The sequence below is a fragment of the Ornithodoros turicata genome, chromosome 6 (assembly GCF_037126465.1).
Source record: "Ornithodoros turicata isolate Travis chromosome 6, ASM3712646v1, whole genome shotgun sequence".
Lineage (NCBI taxonomy): Eukaryota > Metazoa > Arthropoda > Arachnida > Ixodida > Argasidae > Ornithodoros > Ornithodoros turicata.
This window is the reverse complement of record NC_088206.1, coordinates 19,694,634-19,720,442: the sequence shown is the minus strand read 5'-3', so window position 1 is coordinate 19,720,442 and position 25,809 is coordinate 19,694,634. Positions and strand designations below refer to the sequence as shown.

Here is a 25,809-nt window from a genome sequence, read left to right as displayed (position 1 = left end):
ATTTCAAAACATTCTATTTTTCCCACAAACGAGGATGTCGTGCCGATATCCGTGCGGATCCGAGACCATAACCGAACCCGTGCACACTTCTAACCGCGCTTTTTCTCCCTGGCTCCTATATTTCATTTGTTGCGTAGAAAGGTGATACGAATTAATAGCAGGCAAGCTTCGATCCCGACCGTGGACGGTGTCAATGTGGGGAAAGTAAACATCGTGTTTCGGAGATTTACGGCGCACTTTGAAGAACCCCAGGTGGTCGAATTTATCCGCTGTCCCACACTGCAGCTGCAGCATGTCCACACACATATATTTAGTCACCGCGACAACGTGTCTAATTCCACTACAATCTATATGCTACACAGGTTCGCTGCATGCTGACCGTATACCGCAAACCCGCATCGTACGTATATGCCCATGTTCATGAAAGAACTGATGTTCTGAGGCTTTCATCTTTCATGCCCATGTTCCTCTGTGAACTCGAGTCATGCCATCGTCTCATTCTTCAGTGCCCCACCCTCACCCCTCACCCTCAACGCATTAACCTCGCCTTTTTTTTATCATATTTTCTTTAATCTATCTCATCCTTCTTTCACCGTTTGTTAGTTTATCCTTTACTTCATAATTATTTTCTTTTCTTTATTTTATTCTTCTTTTATTTCTTCTTCCTTATTTTCTTTGCAGAATAGCAAGCCGACGTCCCGTTTGGTTGACTTTTCCGCCCTTTTTTGTTCTTTGTTCTAATAAATATATCCCCCCCCCCCCACGTGGCCTGAGGGTAAATAATTACACAGGGTGTCCACGCTAAGTGTGAACAGATTTTTTTAAAATATATATAACACTTTTTCCAAGATGAAATCAATTGCAATATAGCATATGCTGAAGGGCACTCCCTAGCAGGACATTAGCAATGTCTTAATTAACTTTCATTAATTAACTTTTTAATTATAAAAGCTACAAAGTTGTCCCAATGAGAACATCTGTTCCTTTCGGTCACCTGATATCGTAGCCGTTTTCAGAACAAAAATCCGTTCGATAGATCGCCCGCAAAAAATTCGTGAAGGAACGCCATTTTTTTCTTTATTTTGTTCATTGCGCTTCTTAGAGGACGCGTCTTTCTTTCACCCCCAATGTGAGAGGGAGAAAGAGCACACTATCGCCTCTCGCGTCCTGGAAAAAGATTAAAAGGAAACAGAAAATGCAACCCAAGATAAGGCCAGTTCCGATAGAGTCACCCGATACATTTGTTTTAGTTTTGTTTCCGCAAGTTAAAGCTCATCTTCGACGCATGAGGCGGCACTGTGCTTCTTCCCCCTCTCCCGTTGGGGATGAAGGAAATACGCGTCTTCTAAGAAGCGCAATGAACAAAATAAAGAAAAAAATGGCATTCCTTCACGAATTTTTCGCGGGCGATCTATCGAACAGATTTTTGTTCTGAAAACGGCTACGATATCAGGTGACCGAAAGGAATAGACGTTCTTCATGGGACAACTTTGTAGCTTTTATAATTAAAAAGTTAATTAATGAAAGTTAATTAAGACATTATCTTTGGACTTTGCTAATGCCCTGCTAGGGAGTGCCCTTCAGCATATGCTATATTGCAATTGATTTCATCTTGGAAAAGCTGTTATATATATATATTTTTTAAATCTGTTCACACTTAGCGTGGACACCCTGTATGTAGGCACGTTCACTTTACGTGTAAATCTACTTAGTAGCACTACGCGTCTAAATAATGAGCGCGTTGTATCATAGCTCGCGCAGGCATTTACAGGCCCTAAATGTTATAATGACGCCAATAAGCACATGAAGCCCACGTTTGGAAAAACATTTTGGGCAACGCAGATTATAATTGTAGCCACACGCATTCGTCCAAGCTTTATATGGGGCGCACGTTTTATGCCTTACGCATTCATAGCCCATAAACCCCCACTGAAAGCCACCGATCGAGGCATAAGGCCGCTGTCGGAACATTTCCTTTCCAAGCGTTTAGCCCTACACGAAGAGCCCTCTGCAATTGGGATACCCTTGGGCTCTTACTGCATTAACGGCTCTGGCCTTTTTTTCCTTTTTTTTTCCTTCACATTTCCGCAGCCACAACGAAACCTTATTCCCTGCCGTTAATTGCTTACAGGGACCTCGAGATAGCTTTCCACTGTTTTTTGTTGGGGACTGCAAGCTCTTTGGCTGGCCTCTTTGCCTTTAGCCATACTACCGCTAGTCCGCAGGGTGGACATGACTGAAAGGGAGCTCTGAGCTATTGATTCTGTCGACGATGTGTTGTGTGGTACGCCGTACTGGCTTCTACGTTGCTGAAGTGACGCACTTCTTTTACTAGAGAGTTACGTTACAATGGTTATTTCGGTTTCGAGTCCCTTATATATCGACATAATAGGACATTGGCAGTGAAAGTACTTCTTAAACGGGCACTAAAGTAGAATTCTCCTTGAGAAATGAAGGATGCCGTTACATTGACACCAAAACGAAAAGAACGAGATTCATCGGTTTTGTCGTCCGCGATTTATGAGGGAAAGAGACCGCAATTTACGCTTTCCCCTCTTCGACTCCGCGTAAGCGGTGGAGGGAGGCAAAGGAGAGCCGGTGTTTCATATACTGGAGAAGAGCCCCTTGATAACGCGGTCCGCCCCCGGGTGGGCCGTGTTTTTGAATGCGCGGCCGATAAGAGGGTCGTCGGGGCAGTATCGCTTGCGGTGCTGTTCCCGGAAAGGTTTTTCCTAAAACCGTAAGGAGCGCGAGAACTCCAAGTGGCCTTTCATTGGTTTCCTCAAACGATCTCCCGCAATGATTGGACAAATCGTTCGAGGAAACCAATGCGAGACCACTTCGAATTCTCGCGCTTCTTGGAGAGGAAGAAGGAAAGCGCAGACTGGGGTTTCTTTGGCTCATAAACCAGGAACAACGAAACGGATGAATCCCGTTCCTTTTAAGTTGGTGGCAAGGTAACGGCATCTTTCATTCCGCGAGGAGTTTTTTTTTTTTTCAGTTTAGTTCCTCGTTAAATTAAGCTTTCACTACGAGCTTAAGGTGACACTGCAAAGATGGAGTGAGTCGGCAGCCGCGTACAGTTACTAGAAAGTAAACGTGCACATGCACGGCCCTCCGTCGAATAAAAACTATATAGTAGTATATGAAACAACAATTATTTCAGCGGATACGCATCATTTCCGTGTCTGTAGATTGCGACCAAAAAGTTCAGTTATGCCAATCATTCTCGGCCCTTCTTACTCCGTCGCTGCTATAAAGGTATCAAGGTATCAACCACTCTACGACCTTATTAAGCGAGCAAACAAAGGTACCCACGAAAGCTCTTCATTCAAGAGGACTACCCAAAATCATGGCCCACCGCCACAGGACTGTCTCTACAGAGTTCACACCAACAACAGCAACAAATACACGATGACAATGTATTCCCCATTGCTCATCTCTATAAGGACCCCCTCCCCCCCTCCCCCCCCCCCACACACATGCACGGACTCACAATAGGCGAAGATCCGCATAGAAGCAGGTTCCCTCAGCGGCCAGTAATATGTGGATGACGTCACGCAGGAGACAAGATGAGCTAACACGGGACACGTCTTCGGCTGAGAAGAGGGGCTTTGAGGGATGTTCGCTGTAATTGAGTTCTTCCCGAGGCGTTCCACGTGAGGACGAGGGGAGCTTGTGTGATTACTTGTCTCGGTATCGTTCTTGGTTGTGATGGTGCGGAAGGACAAGTCGTCATGGAAAAAAAAAAAAAAGAACAGTTTCGTGCCGTCGCAGAGACTAATATGTGTTGCTCGTTGTGTGACAAGAAAAGACATATGTCGCCGCACTGGGTGCAAGAAGATGAAGGGAGCAAACGGGTTTATTGATGGCACGAGAAACGAAAGCGAGGAGGAAATGCTATCCTGGGAAATGTCGAAGCGGTGAAGATGGTGTGCACGCAGGTGTGTCTGCAATAATCCTGTAGAAGGGCTTTTCTGTACCGTCTGGAACAATTTTTCGCGTGCCCCCGAAAAATCGCGAATAAGTCCGTTGATATGGCTCACAACACAAGCAAGGCTTCCGATCCATATGTTCTGAAGATATCATGGACAGCCAGGTACACAAACTACGAGGATAAAACACACCGGGACTAGCGTACCGGGAAGGGAGGAACTAAGGGTCGGTGGGAAAGACAGTTGTCGCATCCAGCAGGCGGAACCCTACCAGCGGAGATTATATAGACGTAAAACTGAGCAGCATCTTTCACATAAATTCCCGCGAACTTCCCGCAAATCACTTTCCGAGGCTATTCTGCTCAAGAACGCGAACATAGGTAGAATCAAGAAAGAAAAAAAAAACTTGAGCTGTCATACATATGCGCGCATATACTAGCAGCGATGGTTCGCATGAAAGACATTATACTGAGCGGTTTCAGAGGGATGCATTTTCTTTATCCACAGTGGAAATTTTAGGCTTTCGGAGCACTTAGGGTCTAAGTGGTGGCGCACTCCCGTTCTTGGAGACGGCTCTGCTTGGAGAGAGTACCGTTTGCGATAGTGTGTATTTAAAATCTACTTGAATACTTCTGAACAATTTAAACTTCATAGAGAGTGCTAGACTGATTTTGCAGCGAATTTCAGCAGGGAATCAGTGACGTTATTGCCCGAAGGGGCCGTTACACGTGCGACGCTCTGAAGCATAATTTAGTGCACAAAAACCTTAAATGAAACCTCGTAAAATGCTAAGCTACTTTTGATGAACTCAAGTAAAGAAATACTTAGGCATATAATATCTAAGCGAATCAGTCGAACTTCACACAGCACAGCGTCGAACTTCCTGACATATCACGCGAAAGAAAATCGCAACACGCGCTCGACTTCACCTTCGAAAGATACTTGCTGCAGTGAAGCAAGCTTTACACAACATTATGTCTCTATTGCGCAGGTCTTCTACTCTGTGTTGTGTATTGCGACCTCCAAATGGCACCCTCAAGCAGACAACCGCCCGGCTTCAGGTTTGCACCATGGAGGAGCAACGTCGATTATCCGTTTCTTTATGGGCGAAAGTGGGGAACCCATTGGCATCCACCGCCGCATGAAACCACAGGAGGGGATGCTGAAAAGTTATCGACCCAACAAAGGAGAAGGCGGCCTACAGTCATAAACCTTGATTACAATTCGACATATTAACGTCCAAGTTCAACGCACTTGGCACGTTGTTCCTGAAGCTTCTTTAACCTCTGAAAAAAGAAACGCGACGTCTGCTCTATGAAGTGTGCTTCGGCTGCTCCTAGCATCTCCGACACCTCCGAGAATCTTTCCTTTTAAACTTTTTTTCGAGTTCGGGAACAAAATTAAGTCAGATGGGGAAAGACCCGGCGGGCACGGCGCATGTTGAACGCATTCAAGTCGCAAGTCCTTCAAAACCTGCATTTTCTTGCGCCCCTTGTGAGCTGGTGCATTGTCCTGCAAAAGGAGAACGTCTTTCCGTACCATAATAAAAGCGCTGAGATAACACAGACGACCAAGACGAGACGACGCACACGGATAGCGCTATCCGTGTGTGTCCTGTCGTCTTCGTCGTCGTGTGTTATTTTAGCGCTTTTATCGTCAATACAAACAAGCCCGAACTCACACGTTGCGCCTTTCCGTAGCTCCCCCTGTTGTTTTTCTTTAAAAGTCTCCTTTAACACGCAGATCAAGCTACAGTAGTATGCCGCACCCTTTTGGTGATAGTCAGTCATCAAAACACCTTCCTTGTCTCATCTTCTTCTTCTTCTTTTCTTTTTTTTTTCTTTCGTTATCATCGAGGTGCAATTTCTGTTCAACATTGAGTGCCTATGGAACAAGCAGTGAACAACGAGACATACTTTGATCTCCTGGCGGCATATTTGTAGCCCGCCGTCAGAACAAAACAAAACGTGGACAGCTCGCAAAAAGTGTACGGCTCCAACATTACGACGTCCAGTCGCATACGTCACATACGACTGCTTCAACAATCCGGCGATCTTCAGTTTGAGGGTCTTCCACTTCCGCCACATTCGTCTGACCTCGCGTCGTCGGACGACCCCATATTCGGCTGTCTTGGCGACCTCAAGATTGGTTCCGACGAAGTCGTCGAGCATTAATTGCACCAAACCCGCAGATGAATGTCATTGCATTCAAAGTAATGAATACGAAATAAACCTGTAGCCTGATACGACCCTTCCGTTAGCGCTCTAAAGTATAAATCCGGTACTTCTTTTCTGTTCATGGTTTTGCAACTGCCGTCAAGAGCAGCCAGCTTTGCTCCAAAGGCAGGAAATGAGTTTCGCGAACACTGTCACTTTTATATCTCCCTTTCCCTTCCAAGGAATAATAGCTACCGTCTCACATGACGTCGGGTTTTGTTTACGGCTTTCAGCCACTACGCAATAAATCTCGCGTCTTCAGGATCCCACCGAATTTTTGTGTCCTTGCGATCCAGGTGTGTCTCGTATTGTATTCCGCCAAAAAACATTCTTCTCAATGGGACGCCAAAGTATCATAAAATTAATTTCTAGTTTCGAGTGGTATGACGTCATAGTATACGAAATCTACCACTCGTCTGGCAACATTCATCCTCTAAGAACGTCGAATGCCGTCTCCTCACCCCAGCTGCTGGCAGTCTTCCAACGAACGGGCGGATGCAGGGAAGGTGCGCGAGCTGTTGCTAGGATACTGACACCTGTGCTCTCTTCGACGTCACCAACTCTTGTAGAATCGAAAACTATGCAGTTTTCTTCCCCCATCTAGCGCAGTACAACCGATGATGCTACACCAACTAGCCCAAAAACGAGCCTCGTTGACCTGCTATTCGACGGAATACATGACAGGAGCAGACGCCGGATGCTGAGAGTATGCCGGAATTTCCTCTCTGGAAAAACGAGAAAACGTCACTCCCTAAGAACCAATGAAGGTGGGACCTTGAGAAGAATACGGCAGCCGTGCGGGCGTCTCACGGAGCCTTTCTCCTCTGAGCGCTGCCCCTCGCTCCTCCGGTTAGCGAGTGACGTCTCGCCGCCGGAGCCTCTGCGGTTGCGGAAGCAGAGCTGATCTTTAAAATTCGTTTATTCAATGGATAAGCACTTTTCGGACGAAAAAGAAAATATCCGCCAAGTAGATTGTCGGCCGTTGCCGAACATAGTGGTAGATGGGTTTCATAGATGGGTTTCCGGATGAGACTGTCCCTTTAAAGGGGTCGAGAATATGGCTCCGTATCATACCTTGTAGTTCATGGATTCGACACGCAAAGTCGTACATTGGTCATTTGAACGATTTTTAAACCTTTGGGTTTACGATTTTTTTTTTTTTTTTTTCACGGCACTGTCGACGGTGGCGCTGAACTGCGCTGAGAAACGCCGGCATACACACGGGAAGTGACATTTTATCCGTGCACGTTTGCCCGAAGTAGCCGAAGGTTACCATACCGAAGGCCGTTCTCCGGTGGTCGGCTCCCTCTTTGCAACCGCAGCCTACGTCGTCATGGAAAGGGAAAAGTATGCACTTCAGCGATACTTTCTCCACGATGAAACGTCACTCCAAAAACGGGTGAGGAGGTGAAGAGTTGAGAGCGACGGTGTATAGCTCGCCCAGCCAGCGTGCGTCATTCGGAGCGCAATAACTTCGTAACGCGGAATCGTAGAAACGTAGAGTTTTGATGTACATATTTAGTACACATATATCAATATTTGCAACGTTATTTCTTCAATTTTTGTTAAAAATGGTTTCACAACCCCGTTAAATATGCACGCGTCACAGGGATATTACTGGAACTGTTTAGCCTTCGGCAGAATCATCGTTGCATTCGTATTGCATTCCATCATTTCTGAACCCAGCGTACAATACCGTCGACCCTAGGCCCTAATAAACGGAGGGACGTCTGACCCCCATCACTGATTGTAATCGCCCACCCCATTTACATTTTCCGATCATTCTTCATGCGATGTGTGCAATCTCCCCTGTTCTGTATGCATGCATATCCGTGAAAAGATATGGATTACGCGCCCGAAAGCCAAGCTTTATCCTGCCGCGGAAAGGTTCCCGAAATGAATGGAAGTAAGTCTGGCCCGTAATGAACCGTTCTTTCTATTTGGCTTGCTACCTTTCTCTCCGGTGCAAGCAATTGCCTTTGGGGAAATCGTTCGTGCCTTTCAAGAGTATGAAAGGAAAGCCGGTGTTCAATCTTCTCACCCGCTGGGGGATTCGCTTCTATCAAGGTGCGCACCAACGCTCGTTGTTTCACGGTTCCATTGACTTCCTTGCATTTTTCTTTTTTTCTTCTGGTCTTCTGGTCTTCTGTTTGCTAGTTATTATGCTACCTGCAGTCTCAGTTATTACTCGACTATAGGGCTGTCATTACCGTTTTTTCAGTGTCGGCATTTTCTTTTTTCTTTTTGTCTGTCGCGCTGTGCGGTTCTGTCGTATTTACTCATTTTACTAATTTCAGACGCGTTCGGATATTTGTAGATGACTTTCGGTAATGAAGTATTGTAACGAAAGTCTCCAATCCAAGCAAAGGTAATGTAAACGCACTCTCTCCTATGATGCACTCTAAAAACAGAAAAAAAGGGGGGAGGGGGGGGGGGGGGTAACGTCGAAATAGGCTTGCCGTTGATGGCGAACCTCGCGTGGGCATCGTCACGACTATAGCAAGAAACAAAAAAGATGAAGGGGTCTGGGTGGGGCATGCACAGGACGACTTAAATCGATGACACACACACACGCACGCACGCACGCACGCACACACATGCTGCACCTTTAGCTTGTCATCGGTAGGACTGATGGTTCCTCCGTGATTTCTGTATTTTTGGAAATTGAATAAATAGAAATCAATCAATCAAATCCGTCCACCATGAAGCCGAGAAGGCTGATCCTACGCGATGCCAGCTGCACCTTGCGGGGGTTGATGGTTAGCCCCGCCTGCTTCATCCTTGCAAGGACGATTGACGGGTGTTCCAAGTGTTTCTGAAAGTTTTTAAAAAACACTACGACATCATCCATGTACGCCATCGCGAAGTTATACTTCGCATCTCCCAATACGGTATCCATTTGCCGTTGGAAACTGGCCGGAGAGCTAGACAGACCGAGAGGCATCCGTACAAACTCAAACAAACCCCTATGTCAGGTAAAGGCTGTTTTCGGGACATCCTCCGGGGCAACTTCATCCCCAACGTGAGAGGGGAAAGGAGTACAGTGCCGCCTCATGCGTCGAAGATGAGCTTTAACTTGTGGAAACAAAACCAAAACAAATGTATCGGGTGACTCTATCGGAACTGGCCTTATCTTGGGTTGCATTTTCTGTTTCCTTTTAATCTTATTCCAGGACGCGAGAGGCGATAGTGTGCTCTTTCTCCCTCTCACATTGGTGGTGAACGAAAGACGCGCCTTCTAAGAAGCACAATGAACAAAATAAAGAAAAAAAAAGGCGTTCCTTTACGAATTTTTTGCGGGCGATCTATCGAACGGATTTTTGTTCTGAAAACGGCTACGATATCAGGTGACCGAAAGGAAGAGATGTTCTCATTTAGACAACTTTGTAGCTTTTATAATTAAAAAGTTAATTAATGAAATTTAATTAAGACATTGCCTTTGGACTTTGCTAATGCCCTCCTAGGGAGTGCCCTTCAGCATATGCTATATTGCAATTGATTTCATCTTGGATATATATTTTTTTAAAATATGTTCACAGTTAGCTGGGACACCCTGTATATAAAGCGACGGTGATGAGATGGGGCCGACGCCGGTCAGCAGGTTGGACGCTGCCCCAGTGCCATTGGTAGATAGTGAAGAGATGATGATGGAGATGAGGCTTCAGGTGACCAAAGCAGGTTGGGGAGGCGTGTTGATGACAGGAAATCCCAAAGGTGACGGAGACCTTGGTGCATATGAACGCTACTGGACCATGGGCCCAGCACCTTGCCTATGGTAAAAGGGCGGTGGCTGCGGCGGGGGGTCTTTGCACAAGGCCCGTTGCTTGGAGAAAACAGAACTTCACCGCATAACACGATCTGCGCCAACCATTGCCACGTATGATTAGATTATCGATTAGAAGAGAAATGGGGGGCGCACGCACGCCTGTTTGTGTCAACTGGACTATGTGATAATTGACACAAAAAGGCGTACGCCCCCTATCTCTTCGAATCACAAGCGAGAACCCTATCATTCGTGGCAGTGGTTGGTGCAGCTCGTGCTATGCGGAGAAGCTGTGTTTTTAGAGTGTCCACAGAGACACCGTGCAAAATAGTTCAAGTAAATTCGCGGATGATTGCGCGTAATTGAATTTTATAGACAACGGTTTTTCGCGTGCATGGCGTAACTGTCATTAGCTTCCCGTTTCTCCGTTAAAGGGGGGATATGTTTATTATATAAAACAAATAGGAGGGGGAAGGTTAGCCTGGGCTACGGCGGCTTGCTATTCCCAGGAAAGAAAGTACAAAAAAGAAGAAAGAAAGACAAACAAAATAAAAACAAACAAACAAAAAGGAAAACAAACACGAAATTGATCACAGTTCACCCAGAAGGCCACAGATCCGCAGGAACTGAACAAGTGCCTTTGTCACCTGACTATGTTGTGTGGGGCCTAGCAGCGTACACTCTTAGCCCGGTTACTTCTAGTAAAGGTAAAAAAAATGCAATATTGTTACCTGTACACTAGATGGGTACAGCGTTACCTCTGCCGGGGTTACCCCCAGATGCCAGTAACCAGATGCATCGTGTATTTAGAAGTAACACCGTTCCCGGGGCTCCCGGGCTGCACCCGCCCGTTCCTCGCGTCCGTGCATGCATGCAGCAAATTGCATGCAGGCACACACGAAAGACGACACGGGTGACATACCAAAATACAATGACCATGGGCTTTCCTGGGCACGTATTTTATTGTGAATATCAGGAAAACACAACCCAGTATTGGCAACGTAAGATAACGAAGATATCGTTTCTCAATGTGGTGGCATATGTGAGACTATGTAGAATGAACACAGCTCCAAAGGGGCTCTGATGTGTTCACAGAATCGCGTGAAATATTGTGTTGTAAAATTGCAGGGGCGGCATGCATGCGTACGGACCTTGTCCTCATTCTTGCTTGTTGCTGTGGGGACGGTGCCGCTTTCACCACCATAAATATCTAAAATGGAATGGGCACTCCTTATTTATCGTTCTCACGTTGTTTGGGTACATCATTAATAGCAAAAGCAGATCTTAATTACACTTCTGCAAGCACGAGTAATGAATGCAAAAAATGTAGATACCTGATCTGTTGGAAGACTCGGTGTTCGGTATCGTAGCGTCGTTTGCCGAAAACGGAGGATTTTCCAATTCACGAGCTTCCATATTTGTACATTTAGCGGCAGTGATGAAACCAGCCACAGTATGGACTTCACATTGAACTTCCTCAAGGCAAGGTGTAATGCAGCATAATTTTGAGGCCAGCGATACATGCACATAAAAAGAAGAGAGTACTGAAATGTTAACTTCCAACAAACACAGATGGCAAAGTATTTTGTGGATGGCAGGGCGTTATATGTAAGAAAATAAATACCATGGAAAACGTCACAGCTATGCACAGTTTCCTCCTGTGGCTGCAAGTTCGCGTCCTGAACATGTTCTTCACCACCTGAGGGAAATCAGTCGATATTAGTTTGCAGGCCCTTGACATATTTACCACTAGCCCACCCGCTCCTCCACTGCCTGACTCATCGGGATGGGGATTTAGGTTGCCTGGTAGATAAATTCATCTGAATATAATTCAGTAGCGGATGTGATCGATTTCTTATTTTTTAACAGTTTACTGACTACTCGGTGTTATTGACTGATTGATTGTCTTGACTTTCTTCATTGGTATAATTCGCGAGATGCTATCTAGTGGTCAGTTGTACTAGCAAACCACTGATAACAACCAAATTAAGGCATCAATGTGGGCAACCATTCTGGTCAATTAACCACATCGACCAATCGCAGTGGCTCAAGTCATTCGTCGACCCTTTCACCACGAAGTCAGTGAAATTTAGGAAGGCAATCAGCCAGAAAATGACTGAGTCAATTCATCAACCAGCCAGTAAGACGACGAAATAACCTGTCATTGACAACACGACCCTAAACAAGTCAAAATCAAGCCGTGTCAAGAAAATACTAATCGCCCACACACACACACCTGGGCATCAAGAAACGCAATCATAAAATTACTGTAGTGGTCAATCAGTTGCCTATTCATGAGGAATTCCATATCGCGCATCGTTTCATTAGTGAGTCGACTAGGCTTTAGTTTTTTAGCAATTAGCCCATACACCAAAATCGATTAAGTCCGTCAGAAAAAAAAAAAAAAAAAACGAAATGAAAAGTATAACCCCACGATAAGAGAACTAAATACTTCTCAAAACAATGTACTTCGAAAAATCCAGTTTCTCTTCGTTGTAATTGCTACGACACACAGACTATAGCGCTTATCACTCTTCTTCAACGCTGAATGAAAACAATTTGCTCGTAGTTAAATTTCATTACACAATACCCAATGTCAAAGTGGCTCTATAGGTATCGTATACCTTTCAGCATATGAAAGATGCTGGGACAAGAAGGCGACACGGAGAGATACAAAGTAAAGTCGATGTCGAGGGCAAAGCTGGCAAGAGAAAGCAGAATGCGCTAAGGCCGAGCGTTGACACTGCGACCAACAGCTTACATATGCGCAGACAGCACATCATGTATGACTTACTATAAGACAGGAACGAACAGCGAATCTACTTAGAACGATCATGATGAAATACGCACTTACCTATTTCACGTATGTGAAACCGGGCTGTGCGCACAGCATTCATATTTTAGATGACGACTGCCGGACTCCACTACGTATTTCTTGCAGTCCTCGCACTCTTTGCATCTGCGTCTCGGCATTCCCCAGAAGTCCTTGTTTGTAAACGTCATTTGGAAGCAGTTCACAACACATCTACAACCACGAGCGTGATTTAACTTGTCAGCCACAGAGGCGTCGCATTTCAAAAGATGCAACCGACAAAACACGAGGACGCGATGTAGTGTCCCTTCTCGTGTGATACTGCAAACTGTTGCCAGATGAGCGACCAAAAGCGATCAAAAGCGGCTGTGATTGTGTACGAACGCATTACGACGTAGAAGACACGGACTCCCACTAGAAGTAACACGTACAAGTAACCAGGAGAAGATAGGGGTTTTCCCCACATGTTACCTCTGCCCCAGCTCTTCGAGACCCAATTTACTTCTAAAATTCGCAATTTCCTGTGTTACCTCTTCCTTTGAGCCGATGGTACTTCTAAATACACGTAACAACGGTCTAAAAGTAACAATAGAAGTAACTCAGGTAAGGGTGTAGCTAGGGAAAAGTCCGAAATCCTGAGGCGAGCGATGCGCGACCGTAGGAGAAGACGATGTTGGCGGTAACGGGTGCAGTGGAGCAGCATGTGCGGGATGTCTCCAACATGACAAGTGGGGCAGTTGGGTGACGAAAGGTGGCCCATCTTAAAGAGGAGCAGTGGAGTCCGCGCCACATTCAGTCGAAACTTGTGGAGCAAGGACTCTTCCTCCCTGGGGTAGCGGCCTACCAGTGTGTGGGTCATCCTAGGGTCAATCGAGCGCAGAAAAGAGTTCGTCCTGGCAGCGTCTTGAAAAAAGGCCTGAGAGCTATTTGTGCAGTATCGGCTAGCCGGCAGACAGACGGGGTAAGCAGGACAGAAGTGACAGACCCAGCTGCACCAGCACACCTGGCCGCAGAATCGGTGAGGGCATTCCCCGAGATACAAACGTGGCCCGGAATCCACTGGAACCACATTCTGTAACCTAGAGACGAAAGTATGGCGTGCAGGCAAAGCATCTCCGTGTAGATGTCGTTGATAATTTTGGGCGAATACGATGCTAGGGCCTCCATGGCTGACTTACTATCCGAAAGAATAGTCCACGCTCTTGGTGTCGACGAAGAGATGTACCGCAGAGCAGATAAGATAGCAAAGGCTTCTGCTTCGGTTGATGACAGCGCGGGCAGCAGCTTGAAACCGTGCTCATATGCCTCCTCAGGAATGTAAAATGCAGATGATGATCCATCGGATGCCACCGAGCCGTCAGTGTAAATCTCCATTCGATTCGCGTGCAGGGAGTGGAAATGATGCAGCGTTATTTGGCATGTCACAACAGCTGGGACATGGCTCTTTTTCGGAAGACCAGGAACGAATGTGTGCACGGGGGGGGGGGGGGGGGGCAGACTTAAGGTTCACAGCGGCTCCGTATACGAGACCAAGGGTATGCGATAGTGGAATTTATCCTTGTAGGCGCAGAACAGCTTGGCCGTACGCAGAAGCACGGCAATGCTGCGTAACATCACGAAGGTGGTGACATGGGTGTTCGTACAAGACAGCGTGTGTAAGCTTGGAGGGCTGCCGTGTCCCGGGTGATAAGCACGGAAGGAACCCGCGCTTCGGCAATAGCAGAGAAGGTTTCCGCGGTCTTCGGGACTCCCAAGCAAGTGCGCAGGCTACGAGCTTGAAGATTAAGCAGTTACCGTTCCTTGAAGTGGGAAATACCGTGCAACACAGGCAAGCAGTAGCGTAAAGTGCCCATAATAAGAGAGTTGTGTACTTGGAGGAGATTGGTGCAAGAAGGACCCCAAGAAGACCCACAGAGGCGGCGTAGCACGTTAATATAAGAGCCTGTGGTGGCACAGTAATCTGTCGAGACCATGTTAGACCCCGATCAATGATAACGCCAAGGTACTTGCACCAGGGAACAAACGGCAGTCTTGATCCTGTCAAGAAGAGGGGGTAGCTGCAGAATGAGCGCCGCGTGAATGCCATAGCCACGGTTTTGGTTGGCGATACCGATAGCCCTCGATCAGCGAGATATGACACAGTGGCGTCCAGAGCAGATTGCAGGCGGCGTTTTATGGTATCCCGCCGCACAGCAGAAGTCCATATGCAAATATCATCCGCATATATGGTGATGTGGGTGCGGTTAAAGGGGCACTAAAGTGCAAAGTCTTGTACACTCCCCCCCCCCTCTCTCTCTCCCCACCTCCTCCTCCTCAAAAAGCGCGGCAATGCGAAGGGGCCTCGGATTGGTCTCCTCAACCGCAGTCTCCCGCTATGAGAAGACCAGTGCGAGGCCTCCCCGCATCGTCGGCCTCCGAGAGAAGGAGAGGAGGAGAGTGAAAGCGTAAATTGCTCTTCCTTTCGCTCATAAATCACCACGCAACGGATGAATCTCGTTTCTTTTGTATTGCTGTCAAGGTAACGGCATATTTCGTTCCGCGAGGAGAATTTTTTGCACTTGAGTGCTTGCCACCGATTCAAAACTTATCATGGACGAGGTAATCGCTTGTCCGTGGATGCTGAACCCGTCCGCGATACAAAGTGAAGTTTAATGACCACGCAGGAAAAAAACTTCTATTCCTTCCCCCTCTCTCTCCTTTTTGTTGGGCTTTTCTGCACCTTTGCAATCTCAAATAATTAAACGCCAGTGATTTTACGAGCAAAAACGGTCTGCTTTTTCTCTGTTCTGGTTCAACTTAAGAAGGAAACAGAAATCTAGTCCGTCAGCTATCAAAATATTACTGCGCCGCAGATAGGATGGCTGGAAACAGAGACGTCACTCTCACTCCTCCGCCAGACAATGTAATCCATCGCACTCACTCTGCTTCCGTATTGGCTGTTAAGATTGGCCGCATGACACTACGCGAGACCTCCCCCATGGCGGCGCTGCAGTATCTCTCCTGGCGCGCTACTGTGTCTCCTTATCTCCAACGGCGTATGTAGATGACGGACTTTATTTCTTTTCCTTCTTAAGTGCACGAGTATAGCTTCTTTGCTTTGCCTCTTCGTAGGCACACCATTCTTTTCCCTCTGCTAATGACGACGTCCACCTTGATGAGAAGACAGCACGATACAAACGCAGTGCCGTTCGTCTTTAGTTATGTTATATTTTGTTACATCCATATATATGCATATGACACGAAAAAAGGAGTATGGTATTGGTAACAAATGATAAAACTTGATATTTAGACGGAAGTTAATTCATTCATTCATTGCGCATATTTGGTAGTTCAACATAGACAGGGAGAGGCTCCGAAACTCCGTTGCCACTTTGGGGCAATATAATCATGAATTTGAATTCAATTGAAATACAAAATGATGAAAATATAACGATGATCCTTTGGTTCGGGTGGTATACCGGGGTTCATTGTCAAGGGATGCAGTGAAATATTTATGCCCATATTGCTTCATCTTTTGAATTTGTCCTTGAAGTCTGGTGTTTCTCCCTCGTTGTGGAAAAGTGCCGTTGTAGTCCCAGTACATAAATCGGGATCGGTTACTTCGATTGCCAATTACCGTCCGGTTTCTCTTCTGTGCAGTGTCTCTAAGGTATTTGAGCTTGTTATACATTCAAGACTGATGCGTTACTTTAAGCACAAGATATGTGATGCTCAACATGGCTTTATTCCTGGAAAGTCCGTTGAAACAAACCTAGTAGAGTATGTCAACTATTTTGCCTCTCGTGTGACGGATCGGGGGCAAGTGGACACTGTATATTTTGATTTAACCAAGGCATTCGATAGAGTAGATCATTGTCTGTTATTGCACAAACTTGAAAGGTATGGAATTTGTGGAAAGTTATGGAATATGGTTTCAATCCTATTTGACATCGAGGAAAAATGTTGTTCGGATACAAGACTGTAGTTCGGATGTGTACTCGTCGCTATCTGGAGTGCCACAGGGGTCCAACCTCGGTCCTCTGCTTTTCGTAATTTTTGTTAATGATATTGGTAATGTCGTCCAACACTCTAAGCTTCTCTTGTACGCCGATGATATTAAGTTGTTTTTAAGTATACGGGATACTGTGGATTGCTCTCTTCTTCAGAGTGATTTTTCAAACGTAAATAATTGGTGTTGGGAAAATGGACTTATGATCAATCCCGCCAAGACCAAAGTCTTGACAGTGACACGGAAAAAAGACAGTATGAAAGTGAATTACGCCATTGATGGTACTGTCATCGAACGTGTGTCTGTCGTTTGAGACTTGGGTGTCTACGTAGACTGTTCTTTACCTTTCCTAGAATATGTGCGTTTGTTGGTTAGGGATTCAACAAGACTTTTTGGAATTCTTTGCCGTGTAACGAGTCACTTCCGTGACTTTCATTGTCTTGTGTATTTATACTGTACTATTGTACGCACGAAACTTGAGTTCGCCTCCGTTGTATGGAATGTATTATCGAACAGTTCTTCTGCTCAACTTGAATGTGTGCAGCGGCGCCTTGTGCGGGTCCGAGTACGATAGATATTTTAGGAGAAGTCGTTATTTTGACTATTTGTCAATATTGTCTAGGATCGGTGTGGGCACGCTGTGTGGTAGGAGGTGTGTGCGTGACGCTATTTTCCTATTTAAAGTTATAAATGGTATGTTGTCTTGTCAGGAATTTTTATCTTCTTTGTCGTTCAAGGCTCCGCTTATGCGTTCTCGACTGTTACTGCTCTTTTATCCGTTGATGCCGTCCATTATGTCCCCGTCGTTCAGGCTACAATTAAGATTTAACTCTTTACCGTACGATGTTGACCTTTTTGGTAGTGTTACCTTGTATAAGAATTCTGTTGTTGACTGCTTAGAATATTGTCTTCCATGATGATTGGTGTTTTATTTTAAGTGCAACATTTTAAGGCTTTTAGCTGTTATGTGCACTTTCTAATAATAAAATAATAATAAATAATAATAACAATGACGCTGAATCAATTTTTTGCATCTGTTTGCAGAAATACACCGGCTTCAAATCGGGAGCAAAGCACAGACAACACTCTCCGTCCCATCGCCATTGCTAGACATCCACAAAGGCCGATGCATCCGTCTTCAAGTTCGTATCCTGGTTCCTGTTAAGGATCATCCCAACGTATGTATAACTACGCGTGTATAGCAAAGTATGTGCCTGACAACGCAAAATCCTGCCATGTGGTATACCAACACCGCCTGGATGAAACATAGCCCCATCGCTAGCATCGACGTTGTTCTAGTGTCTCTTTCCTTCTTTCTTTCTTTCCTTTTCCTTCCTTCTTTCCTTTTCCTTTCTTCTTTTTATTTTCCGTTTCTTTTTCTTTTCCCCTCTTCCTTTTTTTTTCTTAATAAACATATACCACCCTCCTCCATCACTAACCGATGTCACGTGGGTAACGGGAGCGATATGAAAATAAGCCGCCCTCAGCCTCATAGCCAGCCATTCGTATCCACGTATAGTTTTGTTTTTAATCATCTGCGACGCTGATCTGGAATGGTCTGGAAGCAGTACGCATTGCGACTTCATGTGCGTACGTAACGAAGGAGAGAGATGAGCAGGCACTCTGATACCCCTGCAGCACGAACGAATTTAGTGTTTCTTTCAACAAATGACACTTTCAGTTTGCGTCATTCCTGCGCTGTCACGAATAATCGTTTAATGAGACTCGCAGGAAAGCGATTAGTGGGTTCGCTAATCCCACTTCACACGCTCCGGCAGTCCGGGTGCGTATACCTCGACATCACCTTTTTAAGGACCAGTAAACATATTGGGAAGAAGCCAGGAGCCGCGTTAAGTATATTAATTTTTATACGAGTATTTTTATCTGTGCGGCTATTTTATTCAAATATAATGTTTTGCCGATACACAAGTTAGCTACCTCTCGTTTACAGCCTGCTGTACAGTTCGCAATCTAGGCTGTCCGAGACGACAACGTTCTGTTTTACACGTGTACAGGGTGGCCCACCAACCATGATAGACATTCATAGTAAAAAACGTAGGCCCCGGGGAGACATGCGGTCAAGGGATTTTTTTTGTTGTTGCCAATAACTTTTGCCACATATTGGTAACATTTTTATTTCATTTCAATTGACGGAAAGTTAAGTTCTTGAATTGAACTCCGAAATTTCCCAAGGCGACCTAACGTTTTCTTTGTGGAAATGGGTTCCCCGTGGTCATTTTACTCAGTATAGCACATAATCCCACTCGTAATGCAATGGCAATTGCCGAAATACATTCGCCGCAAATCCGTGGAAATCAGCCCTTGGCTCCGCCTCTTTTTTGACGGCTGTACGCTCTGCAAGTAACCGAGCGTTCTGCGCATATCTCCTCTCCCGGTTACTCCACTCGGGAAGCCCCATTGGCTACGGCGGCACCCTCCCTTTTCCCTCTCACTGCCTCCTCCCATGCGCAGAGACGCACTTGCACACCGTGTAGTTTGAGCGCAAAGCTGCGAAGAAAGGAGGGTACATTGACAGGCCACACGAGGGGGGAAAGGGTTACAAGCCTTACCCACGGAACGAACACGCGCGGTGAGTGCGGGAATCAGAGCTGTCTTAGTAACCCTTTCTCCCCTCGTGTGGCGTGTCAATGTAACCTCCTTTCTTCGCAGCTTTGCCCTCAAACTACGAGCCATCAAAAAAGAGGCGGAGCCAAGGGCTTATTTCACGAATTTTCGGCGAATTTATTTCGGCAAAAAATCTCTTGACCGCATGTCTCTCCCGGGCCTACGTTTTTTACTATGAATTTCTATCATGGTTGATGGACCACCCTGTATGTGTGATGGTAGTCTCGAAGCATGGAATATAAAAACTACTTGACTAAGCTTGTCCGTCTGACGGGTGTTGTGTGGCGCCCAGCAACGCCACGTAAGAAACAACAACAACCAATACATATGAAGGGAATTGCCTCAGGACGAGAACCGCCGATATTTCGAACACAGGCAGTCTCTGTTCGAAATATCGGCGGCTCTCGTCCTGAGGCAATTCCCTTCATACTTGCTTACCGGTTCGCTGGATTTCTACCTGTCAGCAACCAGTACAGACACTCAGATTTAATGTTGAGCATGTCCAGGTATTCTACTAGCCATTGCAGCCTAGATAGCTGAGAAATATGTCTTCCAACTACCCAAGACAGTGGAATCAAATGTCTGTCCATAAATGTATAGACCTGCCGTTGTGTACCCAAAAAACGGTCCGTCTACTCGACTGACTGTTAGTTGATGCGTTGCTGTTGGAATATCAGTCGGACAGCTCGTGCCATTCCATTAAACGAGAGATCTGTGGGCAACACAACAACAACTACAGGAATGACTATGGGATGAAGTGATTCACCGCAACAATTCCGGTACCATACCTCAGTGCACGTGGGACAATATATGAGTGGGATGACGATGAAAAAGATGAGGCATACGCACACGCACACACACAAATCGCGCAAATGAGATATCACACACGCGGGTGCGTCTAACTGATGGGGATAGTAGTTCATCGTACAACGCAGAGCTATCCTCTATAGGAGCGTTTCCGTTTGTGTGTCGGGATGTACCGAGAACAAATAGCGCCTACTTCGCCTGTGACGCATTCACCAGTGTCTATGCAGCAGGTTGTGGCAGTGTGGACAGCTGTTTCGTCCATGTACGTAGTATGTACGACCTAGTGGTTATCAATGATCGCCGTGCCATGCTAAAATACCAGGAGCGTACTACACCTGTGTCTTTTCGATGTGTTGCTACATTGACAGGCTGATCACCATAGCAACATGATCTATGTCTGTCCATAACTAGCATGCATCCTTCTTATGTCAAGCGAACATCACGCATCTTACCCTTCGCAGTTTAATTTTGTCGGCAAGCTGCTGGGACCCAAAGGAAACTCGCTCAAACGGCTTCAGGAAGAAACACAAACCAAAATGGCCATTCTCGGTAGAGGATCCATGCGAGACAAAGGGAAGGTAAAAAAAAAAACAATAATATTTTCTTCTGGATTGTCTTAATAGCAGAATAAAATGGATCCTCGCAGGATGAATAGTATTTGATTACTTCACTCGCGATGTAGTTTTATATGACTGACTTTTCAATAGGAAGAAGAACTGCGTCAGTTGAGGGAGCCCAAATACGCTCACCTGCAAGAGGAGCTTCACGTAGAAGTGACAACGTTCGCGCCGCCCGCCGAAGCCTACGGACGAATGGGAAACGCCATCGCCCAGCTAAAGCCTTTCCTCGTTCCAGTAAGTGCCCATTACATTCCAGCCTAAATGGATATCCATTTAGGCTGGTTATTCATTTAGGCAAGAAAGAAAATATATAGAGAACTGTTAAAGGAGCAGTCTAGAGGCCCACAACTTTGTTTCTGTTTTTGGACAGTATGGAATGTTAGGCGGCCGAAAACAGTTTTCCCACAATTAGTGCAACCGTAGCTAAATTGGGACGCCTACAATAGCTCCCCGAACCTCCCGCGCGCGAAACACCCTCCTTCGCCTTCACGATAGGCACGTGATGAGCGCCACCACACACGTCACTATGTGACGCAAGTGGTGAGGACGCTCCTCATTGGACTTGGGATCACATGATCGAGGTGAGCAACATCGCCCAGGCCGGAGCGTCTGCTATCGCTTCGGAGACGCCATGCGTTCTCCGGCTTCATGATGTCCGAAACGGAGGGTTTGAAGGCTGTCCACGACACAATCACGATTTTTTGGGACCGCAGGCACCAGGGAAGAACGAGTGGTGCAGCCCGAAATTAACGGCGTTTATACAGCAAAAACCCCGTGCTTCTCGACAGTGTGCAGCCTGTCCGACAGTTTTCACCACGCAGTTGGTTCAGTGGCTAACAGGTGGCGCCACAATACCGCCGCCATCGCTAGCTTTCTGCTGCTGTGAATTCTGAGATTGCACAGAAGCCACGGATATATTACTCTTGTGATCGTAATCTTATTTTCTCAGGCTGCGTATATGCTTCTTTTTTTTTAAAGAAAACGTGATATAAATCATACAAATAATAGAAGTCAACAAGAAGCAGCTCGCAATGTTCGTAGCAGACGGTTTTTCCTACGAACGAATGAGGGGCTCTCGACCACGAACGTCACACTAGAGTGGGTGTGGTCTGCAGTTGGAGCGCTCCGGCCTGTCACCGCGGCAGCGATTTTCCAAATTAGTTGCACTGTGGTGATACAACTTTGGACAGAAATATTTTGTGGGAATGCTTTTCACATACTGCTTTACAAGATGACAGCAGTTTTGGGCCATGTTAGATACCACTTTAATGCTCCTTTAAGTGTCTTTCCATTGTCCTTGTTAAGTGTCTCTCCACAGTCCATGGCAATGGAGACTGACCTTGAGTAACTTGTGCCCTGCTTGTCATGGTGATACGTAGCCAAGGGACGCTCGTTAAGCGCGTTCCGAGAAACAGAGACGGAACCCCGATTTTAGGGACTTCAAGGGACGAACCGCGGCCTGGTAAGGGATAACGCGGGCAGATGCTCTCTGGAGGGCTGCTCCGGAGCTTTTTTGGAAATAAATGTAACTGGTTGTGAGTCGTACTCTATTGTAATGTGTCCATAGTATCTACATCATCGGGACGGACAACACCACCGCCCCCCGAACGAACTTAACTAGAACCATACTACAGAGTTGATGTAGCCTGAGTTTCATTCGAGGATTGGCGATTTTTGCCTCATTAAAATTGAAGTGGCCAAGTACTGACCGCGTCGGGACTATCATCTCTGTGCTTTTCTTTTATCTATCTAATCTCATGTGCTTGTCTAGCAATGGAATGAGCTGCTTGGATAAACTTGTGATGTACGAGGGTGGTTCCATAAGTTTCCGGCCCGACTAACTTCTAATGGTCATAGAGACGAAACAAGTGTATCACTTTTCCACATAGTCACCCTTAACTTCGATGCACTTTTGACACCTTTCAACCAGCATTCTTATACCCTTTAAAAAATAGTCCGAAGTTTTGTCCGCAAAATGCTGGAAAACTGCCTCTTGCACCTCACTATCGTTTTGAAATCTCCGTCCTCTGAGATCCCTCTTCAAGTTTGAGAACAGGAAGTAGTCACTCGGTGCCAAGTCTGGACTGTAGGGTGGGTGGTGGATTTCTTCGAAGCCGCACTCCTTCAGTGCAGCCTTGGCAACAGAAGCCGTGTGGACAGGGGCATTGTTCTGGAGCAACCGGACACCTCGACTCAACCTGCCGCTCCTCTTTTCCTTGATGGCGTCTCGCAGTCGGTGCAGGAGTGAAGCATAATAAGTCGCATTCACTGTGGTGTTCCCCTCTTTGAAGTCGATGAGAAGGATCCCGTGACAATCCCAAAATATTGTTGCCATGATCTTCTTTGTGGATTGTGTGACCTTGGCTTTTCTTGGGGGTGCTTCTCCTGGTTTGCGCCATTCCATCGACTCCTTTTTCGAAAGGGGATCATAGTAGAGCACCATAGTCTCGTCCCCTGTGACAATTGACTTCAATATTTCTTCTTTGTTCTCTTGACAGAGCTCCAAAAACTATTTGGCACAGACGACGCGCTGTTGCTTTTGAACTGACGAGAGAAGTCGTGGCACCCATCTCGCACTGACCTTTTTCATGTGAAGGCTCTCGCCGATTATGCGAAAAACGGTTGTTTTGGAAAGGCCCAGCCTTTCTGAGATTTCCTTCACCTTCAGAAGCCTGTCGCTAAGCACTTCCTCCTCGACAAGAGACAAATTTTCTTGTGTCACCACTTCCACTGGACGACCATCGCGAGGATCATCTTCAATGGACTCTCGCCCCAGTCGAAACTGCTTAGCCCAGTCTTTCACCGTTGTGTACGACGAAGAGGCTTCCCTGTACACGTTGTCCAGTCGCGCTTTAATTTCTGTAGGCGAAAGTCCCTCTTTTGTCAAGAATTTTATCACAGCGCGGTACTCGATTTTTTCCATTTTAACTGAAGGGTGCACCCTGGCTGTTTGAAATGCCGCTCTCCAACCGACAAAAGCATGGAGAGGGTTGAGGGTGGTTCTCCGGCCCTCCAACAGATGGCGCCACGCGTCCTTAATCGCATTTTCAAATTCGCGCGCATTTTCTACCTCGGGCCGGAAACTTATGGAACCACCCTCGTATTTCATTGAAATTATGCGACCATTGGGCGCAATAATGTTTTTTGTATAGTAGTGGTCGCAGCTGCAAGCAAAGGCGTATTTGTGTTTAAGGAGCTGTTAAGTTTGTGGTATGACGTATACGAACGTTGCATACGTCGTAAGACGTAACATGCCGTTGGAAATACTTGAAGTATGTGAACAAAAATACATGCAGCATATTTTGCTTTCTCCGAAAACGTTAGTCTCACTACACGTGCTCCTGCAGCCTAAATTCACGTTTTCGCAACCACTAACGCGAATGGGAATCGAACGAACTATTCGACGGAGTCGTCGTTTGCTAGCCTAGATAATCTATGTCTTTCGACATAAAAAAAAGTCATTGGATGCCGACATGTGCACACCAAGTGCCTGCAATGCACACACTCGTGCAATCTTTATAAGTCGACTCACTTTACTGATAATGTGTGATCCTATTTCCAATACTGTTCCTGCACAGCGACAGACCGTAAGCTTTCATGATAGATTATAGTCGGCGTGGCGCACACGTATGAGTCGCCAGGTCATATCGTCAAACTTGTTCTTTCTGAATTTATATTTGCCTTCTCTCTCTCTTTTTTTTCTTCCTGCCTTGACGTCTTTATTTATGCTGGTTGGTCTGGATTTTCACTGTGTTTGAGGTTCATGGTGTTCCTCTTTTATTTTTTGTTTCTTGCTTTTCATGTTTATTTTTGCGGACTGCGGGTAGCTTTCTTCATTGACTTTCTCAGGGTGCGTTGGCGACTTTTCAGGATTTTGACCCGGCAACCCTGATTACAAGCTCTGCCATAAAATAATAGATACTACCGTTTCTCATACCAGTAGTTCATAATCGACATAGCAAACTATGTAGCGCACTAAGTAATAAATATGGGTTTCGTCCTTAGCCAAAACCCCACGCCCCCGTCGTATGACGGAAATAAATGAAATGAAAAACGAGCCATCGCATAAATTGACAGCCACAAGATTCAGCTGACACTCTTAAAATGGAAGTTCACCACATAACACGACGAAGGCCAACCATTTCACAGAATGGTCATTTCTGACTTGTGGAGAGAGCGCCTTTTTGTGACAATTAACATCAACTATATACATAATTGTAACACAAAAAGGAGTATGCCTTCCTTTTACAACAAATCAGAAGGGGGAAACGGTGTCATTCAGGATGAGATTATTGACTATAGGAGCATGTTATGTGGTGAAGTTCTGTATATCATTTCATCCTGGCTCCAGTCGTGACCAGGGGCGGATCTAGGATTTTTCCGAGGGGGGGGGGGGGTTCGCTATGGAGAAGTGCCAGATGCATGCTGGGATTGGTCCATTGAACCCTATGTTCAAGTCTGGAATTGAGGGGGGTCCGGACCCCCCCCCCCCTATAGATTCGCGCCTGGCCGTGACGCTGCCCAAATCAGTGAGCCCAACAACGGCAAACTGGGATGGTCACCACCTCTGTTGTAAGGGTGCATACACACGCGTTCGACATCCGCGTGTTACCGTCCACTCTAACCCTAAAGAAGACGCTTCAGGCTACGTCGAGGAAGGTATAGGAAGCAGACAACAGTCGTAATATTACTATAGCCAATTGATGTTCTAGAGTGTTCATAAACGCTCCAATAACACAGAAACGCTAAATCTAGCCTGCGATTACAGCGCTCTCTTATCTCTACCGACCCTAAAGACTCGCAGTCACCTGCCCCCCCCCCCTCAGTTCTCCCCGGGGTTCTCCAAACTCAGTATCTTAGAGCGTCATCAGACACAAACAACTTGAGAAGACGCAGAGCACTGAACTCAAGTGATACGAAACAGACCCCAATGCATTTTTATGTATCTACTTTATCCTCGTGTCTTCGAAAAACTTCGCCATCGATTTGGATCTCTTTCTCTCTCTCTCCCTCTCCACCGACTGCCACTCGGCGTACCTGACA

The 25,809-nt window shown here is 46.2% G+C and overlaps 1 protein-coding gene and 1 long non-coding RNA gene across 2 annotated transcripts in view; one reads left to right on the top strand and one right to left on the bottom strand.

The window, feature by feature from the left end:
- Window positions 1-25,809, top strand: part of LOC135397713 (KH domain-containing, RNA-binding, signal transduction-associated protein 2-like) — a 222,816-nt gene that overhangs the window by 170,963 nt on the left and 26,044 nt on the right. Inside the window, exons 2-4 of the mRNA XM_064629318.1 lie at window positions 17,759-17,892; window positions 20,608-20,724; window positions 20,854-21,000. Coding sequence (XP_064485388.1) covers window positions 17,759-17,892; window positions 20,608-20,724; window positions 20,854-21,000 — 398 coding nt within the window. The remainder of the gene's footprint in view (window positions 1-17,758; window positions 17,893-20,607; window positions 20,725-20,853; window positions 21,001-25,809) is intronic.
- LOC135397709 (uncharacterized) lies at window positions 10,864-14,623 on the bottom strand. Its single transcript, XR_010423699.1, has 3 exons — window positions 12,769-14,623; window positions 11,249-11,613; window positions 10,864-11,124 (listed from the first exon to the last, which is right to left on the bottom strand). It is a non-coding gene; the product is annotated as an uncharacterized LOC135397709 (long non-coding RNA).